We start from the raw sequence: 12223 nt of genomic DNA on the forward strand, positions 1-12223 counted from the left end.
CTCAAGAAGTTGAATAGTATATAGAAAACTTATGATGCGTTTAGTTACGGAAAAATGAGCCGTTTTCCGGAAATATTTTCCAAGAAAAATGGGAATTTTGAAAACGCGTTTAGTTCGTATATTTTTTTTCTAAATTTTTCACGGAAAATAAAAAATTTTCGTTTTCTAAAATTACAAAGAAGTTAGAAATTTTTGGAAAACTGATAATCATTTTTTTCCACGTTTTTCTAATTCCAAAATTTTTTTAAAATATAAACACACACCCACTCCTACCTCATCCATTTCTACCTACCCCCACCTTAACACCCCCCACCCACAAACACACACACACCCACCCGCACACAAAGACACACACACCAACCCCCCCCCCCCCCCCCCACACACACACACACAAACATACCCACCCCCACACACACACTCACCCACAAACACACACATACATACACCCACCCACAAACACACACACATACATACCTACCAACGCACCCACATACACACACAAATACACTCACACACATACCCACCCACACCCCCACAAACACACAAACCCACACTACCCCACCCCCACCCTCACATACACACACCCACACACATACAAACCCACACTTACCCCCACCCCCACCCTCACAGACACACACCCATACACAAACTCACACTCGCACCCCCACCCACCCAACACCACCATCACAATCACCGACATACCATCACCATCACCACCACCACCACCACTAACCCATCACTAGCACCACCACCACCGTTGCCGCCGCCATCACCAACACCGACACAATTGCCGCCGCCACCACCATCGCCTGTCATCACCACCACCGCCGCCGACCCGCTACCGTCACCGCCCCCACACACACCCTACCGCCGTTACCGTTTTCTAAAAATGAAGACCGATAAAAAAAATACACATCTAAACACGTTTTCTAATTTTCTAAAACTAAAAATGAAAAATGAATAAGTTTAACTAAACGCGTTTTCTAAATTTTTCAATGAAAAATGAAAACGGAAAACAAAAATCGAAAAGGAAAAACAAAAAATGGAAAATAAAAATTGGTTTTACGTAACTAAAAGCAACCTTAATGTTTCTGGAATGAATTAATTATTTTTATTCTGTTAACCCGAACCCGAAATAAATCATATAAATCAACACGAAACCATACACTATATGTTTATCAGGTTTTTCAGGTTAAACCATTTTGACTTTCTGATCCTCTTAAACCCGACCCTATTTGTCTTATTGAGTTTCAGATTGGATCAGCTTAGTTAGGTCCGGGCATTTTTGACACCCATATTTGTACCATACTAACCAATTTTAGTCTGTAAATAATCGCTTTTTAAATGAATAAAATTCATCAGATAAAAAAACTAAGACTGGAAATGTAAAGGCTTTTCTAAATTTAAGTCTGTAAATAATTGCTTTTTAAATAAATAAAATTCATCAGATAAAGGACTGAAAATGTAAAGGCTTTTCTAAAATTTGCCGGTTTTAAAATACAACACAACCAAACAAACACTACACAAGATGCTGCACACTACACAATTGCAAACCTTTTAACTACTCATCAAGATAATAATAACAATTCAATAAACAAGAGAAAAAAAAAACACCAACAATTTATCTTATCAATACACTTGATATAGCAAGTAACTTTCTGGTGTCACAACAAAAGAAGGTCAAATCTTGACCTAATAGGTAAAAGTAGCACAAAAAATCACAAATACATCGGATTTTATTTCCCCTTATGATAAGAGCATGATTTTTAGGTTGATTACCAGACCTCAGGGCGAAGTTCACCGGTTGCAGGAGGCATCCATCTTCCAGAGTTATAAACACTCTCACCAACTTTCCACCCTGGCACATCTTTCATTATCCTCGCCTCTTCTTCTAAATATTTCCTCCATTCTTTCAGAAATCTAAATCACAAACCAATCAATATGAATTTTTAAACAAAAACAACAAGAAGAAAAGAGATGACCATTCTGCTTGATTACCTTTCATCCTCTTCTGCCTGTAGCATTGGCAAAATTGCCCTTCGGGCAGCATACTTTTCCTCCTTTATTGCCCTAAATGAATCATAAGGATGCAATTTATACAATGATTGTAGTAGCTATTAATTTTCATCATACCAAAATAACATGTCCCCAAACGATTCCATACAATAACTTTGGAATTTGCAATTTCTTGTAATGGCATTTGAGATATGATCTGCTTGGAGACTACTAGGATTCAAAAACAAGAACACGTGATTTCAATTCCTCAAGACTCAGAAGTTACAATGATTTTTTGTTACAAATTTGTAGTATTTGTCATATGCAATCATCATTTTCTCTGGTAAATAACCAGATATTCATATCGATCTTTGAATGTGAACACCAAGAAAAGATGAAAGGTAGCTCTGTAAGTAATAAGCATCGTCTCTTGTATTATCTATCCAATTTCTAAACCTAGAAATGATCCAACTACAGTTCTGAAATTCGTAACAGATCCGATACAATTTTAGTTTTCGATCATCAATTAGAATACTACCTACCTTTAATCACAGTTTAATTAGCTACTAGATTCTTGAAAATAAGAACAAGGGTTTTGTCGAAATCGAGATACTTACCTACGGATTTTGTTGCCCTTGCCGACCTGATACATACCCCAAGAGAAAATGCCGAAAGTAGTGAGGAATATGGCGACGGCGCTGGGTCCTTTGGACGGGATCCTCCGTGCGTACCTGACCGGCGCAAAACCGCCGGGAGGAGGACCGTCTTGGAGAAGTGGCATGTCTTTGACGCTCGCCATGCCTGGCTTGTTCCTTATGAAGGCCTCTGTCATCGTTCTTTGCTCACAGATTTGCCCTCTCTTTCTGCAAACTTTTGCCAAAATACACGAACCTGTTGAAGTGGAGATTGGAAAGAGAGAGGAGAAGTAGAAGTTTTCGGTTTTGACATGGAGGTACATGGAGGACGCGTCTAACTTGCGCACATGTTAACGCTAGCCTCGCTAACCTGCGCATCTAAGTTTTGTGGAACAATTTAACAAGGGTATTGCTAAAAAAATAATTGGAAATAGACTTACCATCATAATTAATTTTTCAGTTTGTTTACATCTCAACTGACACGGCGAGTTTGGTCAACCTGGAAGGTTGACTTTGACCAGAGGTAAAATGGTCATTTTACCTTAAGAATAGTTATCAGTTTTTGACTAAGTGTCCTTATGGAATTTATAGCTGGAGAGTCATCGGAGCAGCAGACAGGGATTTCTCACCCAGATTTTCAGCAGTCAATCATACGATGTGAGTTTTTCCTCCAGTAGGAACACGTCTAAGGCACCAATACCGACCCGTTTATGTAGTTGCAGTATGCCGAGGTAAGCCCGATGCGGGGGTTAGCCCAATGCAGTTTATATGTTTCCGGACTTCGATCTGATGTCGGGGCGGTCCCGAGAAGTAGTTATGTATGCTTGATGTCTATGTGATTCATGCATGTTTATGTTATGTGTTATATGTTTTGGACTCCGGTCCGATGTCAGGCAAGCCCGATGCAATATATGTGATTATGTTATATATTTATGTTTATGTTATGTTCAGTTTACATCGGAATTCAGTCCGACGCCGGGTGGGGCCCGATGCAGTGGGTGGGGCCCAAGTTATTTCGGACTTCAGTCCGATGCCGGGTGGGGCCCGATGCAGTAGGCAGGGCTCAATTTATGCTGGACTTCGATTTGATGCCGGGAGGAGCCCGATGCAGTGGGCAAGGCCCAATATGTGTTATGTGTTATTGTATGGTATGTGGTAGTTTGGGGGGAGCTCACTAAGCTTCGTGCTTACAGTTTTCAGTTTTGGTTTCAGGTACTTCCGGTAGCAAGGGGGAGAGCTCAGGGTGATCGCATGACACACACCACAGTATTCAGCCTGGGATTGTTTTAGGCTCTGATATTTTATCATTTGTTTTTGATACAACATTTTATATGATATTTTGAGACACATGACACTTGATTTCTTATTAATTATGGATGATTATAGTTTTTATAATATTTTTCAAACGAAATTTTTGGGTCGTATTTGTAACATCCAAAAATTTACGCCAAATTTAAACTTTTCCAATCATAATTAAAAATCAAATAGTATTTTTTTACAAAATGTTTTCAAATCATTATTCATCAGAGTGTCCCAATAACTAGATCAAAAGGATGAGGAGCAGTACGGTCACGCCTTCGCCTTGCCATGATCTCCGGAAGTACCTCAAATAATAAACTGAAAATTGTAAGCCCGAGGGCTTAGTGAGCTACCCCCAAAATACCAATACCACACTGATAATACCATGTCAGTAACAGACAATCAATAACATGCATACTGGGTCATCGGCCTGACTGGACCGCCCTGCAGGGCCTACAGTCTATCTGATCCTATCCCGAGCCTTCGGCATGACTGGTCCGCCACGTGGGCCTACAGTCTCCTCGCACTGCTCATAGGGTATGTTGGCCTTCATCACAAATCAGGACCGCCTCAACCCAACCAACAAGCAATAACCATGTGCGTATAACAATCATATACTGGTATATACAAACATCAAACATATCTATCTCACTAATCATCAAACATAGAAATCTCTCGTAACTAGAGCACCGACCTAGCAGGTCACTAACATACCAATACCTACGAATCATAAGAGCAAAACATACTGTCTATCCTGATTCCGATCTAACAGATCATAACCACATGTAGCATACCATAATAATAACAACTAAAGGGCCGGCCTTGGTGTCGTAGACCCTATCGATATAGTGAGGATAACTCACCTTGTAGATGTCGACTCGGTAGATGAACTCCAACTCTAAGATCACTGTCAACAACTCCACCACCTATTACCATTATATAATCATACCCATAAGTTCTCAACCTTTCAAGTTACCCCATAAGTCAACTAATCAACCCCTGGTCAAAGTCAAAGTCATCAGTCAAGGTCAACAGTCCATGTTGACCCTAACTCGCCGAGTACCCTCAGCTACTTGTCGAGTTCCTTGATGTACTCGCCCACTAGCAGAGTCACGGAGTGACTTGTTGAGTTCCTTCGGTTTACGATCGAACTCTAAGGCCACTCGTCGAGTTTCTTTCTTGCATCTCGACGGTTACACACACATACATGAATTGAGGAAACCTCAACCGACTCGCCGAGTTGTTCATACAACTCATCGAGTTATATGGCAATCTTCATCGGACTCGCCGAGTTGTTCATCCAACTCGTTGGGTCTAGGCCTATCTTCATATGACTAGCCGAGTCGACCGTGCGACTCGCTGAGTTCCTTCAGTCCTTAAGCCATACAGACCCCCCTTTAAGCCATGTAGTGCTCCAAATCACATATCCAGGCTTCTAAGGCCTGCTTTGCAAACTTTACGTGCATGCATGTTTAAAAAGGCTCCTAATGTCAAATCCAAGTTCACAATGAGGGTTTCATACTCAAGGAGGCTTCATACATGACTAAACTCGGAGCTTTATGACTCTAGAACTTAAGAAGGGTCCAGATCTGAAGTTACAACTTCAGATCTGGCTCATATCCCACACTATCTTCTCAATCAAACCATAAAAACCCTAAATCTCAACCAAATGAGGTCTAGAAGGAAAATGAAGTAAAGGTGACGACTTGATACCTCCAAATGATGTTAACTGAGGTAGATTTCTGATTCCCACGCCCTCCTTGCTTCTAGCCTCTTGCCCTCCAAGCTCTTCTTTTCCAAAAACCTCCTTCCTAAAGCCCAAGTCACACAAGGATGAAGCACCACACGAATTAGGGTTTCTAAGCTCTCAAAGGACTGTAAAGAGGCCAAAGGAGGCTTATGCTTCCTTAAATAGGGTGCAAAACCCCGGGATATAGGGTTTATTTTGCCAACTCCTACTCGTCGAGTTTCCTCATGGACTCGACGAGTAGGCCACTAAACACGCGATCCCACCCCGCTGCTACGCGACGAGTAGGGCAACCAACTCGTCGAGTAGATCTTAAAACCAAATAAATTTTCATTCAAATCAATACCTGCGAATCGGGGCGTTACAATTCTCCCCCACTTGAACTAGACTTCGCACTCGAAGTCCGCTGGAGTAAACAATGTCGGGTAATGGTCGCGCATCTCCGCCTCCGGCTTCCATGTCCACTCAGATCCCTTCTGATGTTCCTACTGCACCTTTACCAAAGGTATTTCTTTGTTCCGTAAAATCTTCTTCTTCCTCTCCAAGATGGCCACAGGCCTCTCCACGTAATTCAAGTGCTCATCGACCTGAATATCATCCAACGATACTACTGCCTCCTCGTCCATAATGCACTTTCGCAATTGCGAAACATGGAACGTGCTATGAATTCGGCTGAGCTCCTCTGGTAACTCTAGCCTATAAGCCACTTTGCCAACCCTGGCAATGATCCTGAATGACCCAATATAATGGGGAACCAATTTTCCCCTCTTCCTAAAGCGGATCATACCCTTCCAGGGTGAGACCTTCAGAAGTACCATGCTACCCACCTGAAACTCCAAACCTGATCGGCGTCTATCAGCGTAACTCTTTTGCCGACTATGAGCGGTCTGCAGCCACTGTCTGGTCTGCTGGATCTTTTCGGTAGTCTGCAAGACTACCTCCGTCCGACCCATCACTTTGTGTCCAACCTCACCCTAAAAAACTGGGGTTCTACATCTCCGACCATATAATAGCTTAAAAGTTAGGGCGCCAATACTGGAATTATAGTTGTTGTTGTAGGCGAACTCTACAAGCGGTAGGTGGGAATCCCAACTCCCACCGAAGTCAATGACGCATGCCCTCATCATATATTTGAGGGTCTGAATGGTTCGCTCACTCTGTCCATCGGTCTGCGGATGGAATATTGTACTAAAGTGCAGCCGTGTACCCAGTTCCTCGTGGAACTTCTGCCAAAAATAGGAAGTAAACCTGACATCTCGATCGGAAACAATGGAGACTGGAACCCCATGGCGAGAGACAATCTCGTTGACGTACATGTCAGCCAATTTCTCAGTCGACGAACTCTCCCGTATGGCCAAGAAATGGGCACTCTTGGTCAACCGATCCACGATGACCCAGATAGTTGATGGGTTTTATACAAACAATCATATGTGTGCATGCAACCCTAGAGTTGGATCTATGTTTTCACTATTAGTTATACAACTTTATGAACACAAAAAGAAACCTGGCATGCTACTACTATTTTCGAAATCCACATAAAAGAATATAATACATAACTTTTGTTATTATATAGTAATAACAACTAGTTCCTTGAAACTCCTTAGCTTTGAAAGCAAGTACCACAAGTGTAGTACCTCTAATGGCTCACAAACACCAAGAGCAAGAGGATGACTTAGGAGAAGAGGAGAAGCACCCAAAAACGTCTAGAAACCCTAAGGAAACTCTTGGCCACGTTTTTGGTGCTCTAGGGGTCCTTAAATAGTGAGGCTATTAGGTTTATCAAACAAGGAAACCCTAATTTGACTGCTTAGGCCCTAAGCAGCCCATAGACTCCCTTCTTAGAGGCCTTGGACGATTTCTAATGGGTTTCCCCATAAAATTCATCCACCCCTCTAATATGGAGTCCATTAGCCCAATATTCAACTATCACACAATTGACAATTCTAGTCCCCTTTATTTAATTAATGTCTTTTAGCCACAAAATTAATTCTTATTAATTAATGACTATTATTAATTAAACAATATGATTTCTCTTTTAATATATTATTCATATAATATATTAATAAATCATAATTAATCCTCTTTCTCCATAAATCATCCTATCAAGCTGCTTTGGTGAAGGCAACCCAAAAGGACCATGCACAATCGGGTCAAGTACATACCAAAATAGTTATGGATTTAGACACTAATCCAACAATAGTATCGAACCCCTTCGCCGTCCTCGGCAACTTCGTAATGAAGTCCATCGTGATCTGCTCCCATTTCCACATGGGAATCTCCAGAGGCTGCAGCTTACCATGCGGCCTCTGATGCTCGGCCTTGACCATCCTACAGGTCAAACACCTCTCAACACACCAAGCGATTTCTCGCTTCATACCAGGCCACCGGTAACTCAAACTCAGATCGCGATACATCTTGGTGGACCCGGGTGTATAGAAAAGTGAGACTTATGAGCCTCCTCCATCACTGTCTGCCGGACCCCTCCGGACATCGGAACCCAAACCCGACCGATTCGGGTCAATAATCTGCGACTATCCTGAACAAACTGGGCGCTCTCACCCTTGATCCTCTCCAACTTTCAGTTCTTTGACTTCATGCCCTCAACCTAAGCATCCCTAATCAAGCTCACGAGTGGGGAAACCACCGTTATCCTCATACACCTTGCTGGGGTAAGAGACCCAGCTGACTTGCGGCTCAAAGCATCTGCAACCACATTCGCTTTACCAGGATGGTAAAGGATCTCACAATCATAGCTCTTGACTACATCCAGCCACCTACGCTGCCTCATGTTCAGGTTCGGCTAATCCATGATGTGTCTCAAACTCTTGTGATCCGTGTATATAGTGCAACGGACACCGTAGAGATAATGCCTCCAAATCTTGAGAGCGAATACCACCGCTCCCAACTCAAGATCGTGTGTAGGGTATCTCGTCTCATGCGGCTTCAACTGCCGCGATGCATAGGCTATCACTCGTCCCCTCTGCATGAGGACTGTCCCCAAGCCTGTGATGGACGCATCACAAAATACTACAAAATCCTCAACTCCCTCGGGGAGCATCAACACTGGCGCCTCACATAAACACCGCCGGAGGGTATCAAACACCCTCTGCTGCTCGGGGCCCCACCGGAAATCCACCCTCTTCCTCGTTAAACGAGTGAGGGGTACTTCAATCTTAGAGAAATCTCGAATGAATCTCTGGTAGTACCCTTATAATCCCAAGAAACTCCTGATGTCTGAGGGAGATTTCGGAATCTCCCACTGCATAACCACCTCGACTTTAGCCGGGTCGACCAAAATCCCCTCCTGGTTAATGAGATGTCCGAGGAACTGGACCTCTCGTAACCAAAACTCACACTTCGAGAACTTGGCATATAGCCATTCTCACCGCAGAACCTCCAGCAGATCCCTGAGGTGCTCCTCGTGCTGCTCTCGGGTCTTGGAATACACCACGATATCGTCTATGAACACAATGACCGAGCAATCGAGCATCGGTCTGCAGACTCGGTTCATCAAATCCATGAACACTATTGGCGCGTTGGTGAGCCTAAATGACATCACCATGAACTCGTAATGACCATAACGAGTCCAAAATGCGGTATTCTCCACGTCTTCCTCCCTCACCCTGACCTGGTGATAACCAGATCTCAAATCGATCTTGGAAAACCAAGATGCACCCTGCAGCTAATCGAAAAGATCATCTATCCTCGGGAGTGGATAACGGTTCTTCACCGTTAACTTGGTTAACTTCCTATAGTCAATGCACATCCTGTGCGAACCATCCTTCTTCCTGACGAAGAGGATCGGTGCTCCCCAAGGAGAACTACTCGAGCGAATAAACTGCTTACCCAGCAGCTCCTGCAACTAAGATGCCAACTCATGCATCTCTGGCGGTGCCAGACGGTACGACGCCTTAGCGATAGGAGCCGCACTCGACACTAGATCAATCCTGAACTCTACCTGCCTCTCCGGAGGCACTCCAGGTAACTCCTCTGGAAACACATCAACAAACTCTCTAACCAATGGAACCTCTGAAACTGAAGCATGATCCCTAATCTGCGTATCCATCATATACGCTAGATAACCGGCACACCAGTGCTGAATGAACTGCCGAGCTCTGGCGGATGAACAAAACCCTGCTCCCACTCTGGTGCCTTCACCATACACCACCAGTTTTCCCCCACTTGGGGTTCGAACTACCACTCGCTGTCCCTCACAGTCGATCATGGCGCCAAACCGACTGAGCCAATCCATTCCTACGATCACACATACTTCCCCCATGGGAATAGGAATCAAATCTATCGGGAAGGATACCCCGAAAATCTCCAACTCGCATCCCCGGTAAACCGAAGAAGCAGAAACCTCGTGCTTGTTGGTGATCAAAAATTGCAACGGACACTCAATCTCATCTATCAACACATTGAACTCTCTACTGAAAGTATGAGATACAAACGACCGACTCGCCCCCGAGTCGAATAAAACCAATGCAGGAAAAGAGTTTACTAAAAACGTACCTAAAAACAGGTACAACCGTAAGCATAACACAGATACAATAACTGAAACAGAAAATAGAAACTTACCAGCAACCACATCCGATGCTCCGTTGGCCTCCTAGGCCGTGAGCTGGAAGGTGTGTCCCTGAGCCTTCGGAGGCTCCACCTTGACTGGCCTCCCATCCCCAATCCTCAAAGTAGCCTGTGGGGATCCCTGCACCGACTTGGCGACGAGCTGAGGACAGGTGGTCTTCACGTGACCAACCTGAAGAAAATGGTAACAAGTCCTCATATCTGCTGGAGGGGCGGATTGGCGACAGTCCCTGGCATAGTGCCCCTCCTTGCCACATTTCTGGCAACCACCTCCTGCTCGACAAACCCCAGAATGACCCCTGCCACACTATAAGGATGTATTTTGTTGTAATTAGTCGAAGTATTTCATGTCTTCGTATGTACTAGTCTTCGTATTGTATGTAATGTATTTTTCTAAGGCATTGTATTTGAAGCTTAATGCTTAGTCCTTAGAATATTTTTTGTACGCTTTCCTCTCCTATAAATAGGAGTGTTTACTAGAGTTAGGTGAGACTTTTACAGAACTTTATCTTGTACTCTGTAAAACTTGAGAGCGTAATAGAGCTGAACCAGAAATCATATTTACATCGGTGTTCAAATCTCGCATACTTCCTTTTTGATCATATTAAATTCTGATTGATTACATATTCGATTCCTTGATTCATCAATTGGTATCAGAGCGGGAATCATTACTCTGATCTGATTTTCATCTTTTCAAAAAGTTTTTAAATCAAAATTTTGGTTTAAGAAGTTCCGTGCTTTTTGAAAGAGAAAAATTCACTGGATCTAAGTTTGTGATTAGATTATGCACTTGAATCATTGAGTCGAGTGTTCTACTAATGATTCAGATTTGAATCATATAGTTTGTTGTCAAAATTCTAAAAGTTTTTTGCTAAAATTCTTAAGGTTTTCTTCCGTAAATCAATGGCGTCTTTCAATCTTAATTCCATGACTTCATTCTCTCAACTTTTAGGTTCATCCACTAAAATTCCTATGCTAAGTCCTGAGTATTACGATCAATGGGCTGATCGTATGCAGGATTATCTTAATGGTTTGGATGAAGAGTTGTGGAACTGCATTTCTGGTGATCGCAATCCACCATCAAATGTTCAACTAATTGGTGCATCTTCTGGAAATTCCGAGGTAGAGAATCAATCTGATCGTCTTAAAAAACTGGAGAAGATATGCATGAGAGAGCTAAGAGGAGCTTTGCCTCTTGTTGTTTACAACTACGTAAGGAGTTGTACAACAGAAAAGGAGATTTGGAACAATCTCAAGGAAAAATTTCAGGGGAGTGAAAAGACAAAAGTTAATTCTTTAAAACAATGTTTGGTGGAACTTAAGGACTTCAGACAGAAAGATGGTGAAACAATTGAGGTTTATTATGATCATCTTAATGAACTAATCTATCGATGCAATCGATATGGAATCACCAGATCAGCCATGGAATTCAATCTTATATTTGTTATGGGTCTTCGAAAGGAATGGTGTAGTGTGAGCATGATGGTTAAAAATCAACAGAGTTTTGATACGTCAACTTTGAATGACTTGTACAATCAGCTAAAGTCACATGAAAGTGAGGTTAATGAAATTGCAGAAGAATCAAATTTAAGTTTGGGAGGTCCACTAGCTTTGGTTTCGAAGGTTTCTGAAAGAGAAGCAGAGAAAGAAGTTTCTGATGAAGACGAAGGATTCATCATGAATTTTGATGATGAGGCAATTGCTTTTTATTCTAACAATTGTGTGAAAAAGTTCTTTAAAAAGCCGTTCAATCTGAAGGCAAAGTCTTCTGAAAGTAAAGGAAATAATGTGACTAAAATTGTTGGGGATGAGAAGAAGAAGGAAGAAAAGAAAGATACGAAGTTTGTTGAAGGAAAAACTAAGAAGAAACTGCAAGGAGTTGCTGGAATTGATTGTCACTATTGCAACGGGGCTAATCATTTAGCTAATGATTGCATGTTAAAGAAAAGACATGAGAAGACGA

At 42.5% G+C, this 12223-nt stretch overlaps 1 protein-coding gene across 1 annotated transcript; it reads right to left on the bottom strand.

Moving 5' to 3' along the window:
* Positions 1-1620: 1620 nt before the first annotated feature.
* On the bottom strand, positions 1621-2968 carry LOC111880050 (NADH dehydrogenase [ubiquinone] 1 alpha subcomplex subunit 13-B). Its single transcript, XM_023876462.2, has 3 exons — positions 2613-2968; positions 1999-2070; positions 1621-1920 (listed from the first exon to the last, which is right to left on the bottom strand). The coding sequence occupies exons 1-3, from the start codon at positions 2951-2953 to the stop codon at positions 1776-1778; spliced, it is 558 nt and encodes a 185-aa protein (XP_023732230.1). The 5' UTR covers positions 2954-2968; the 3' UTR covers positions 1621-1775.
* Between the last annotated feature and the right edge of the window lie 9255 nt (positions 2969-12223).

The sequence above is a fragment of the Lactuca sativa genome, chromosome 2 (assembly GCF_002870075.4).
Source record: "Lactuca sativa cultivar Salinas chromosome 2, Lsat_Salinas_v11, whole genome shotgun sequence".
Taxonomy (NCBI): domain Eukaryota; kingdom Viridiplantae; phylum Streptophyta; class Magnoliopsida; order Asterales; family Asteraceae; genus Lactuca; species Lactuca sativa.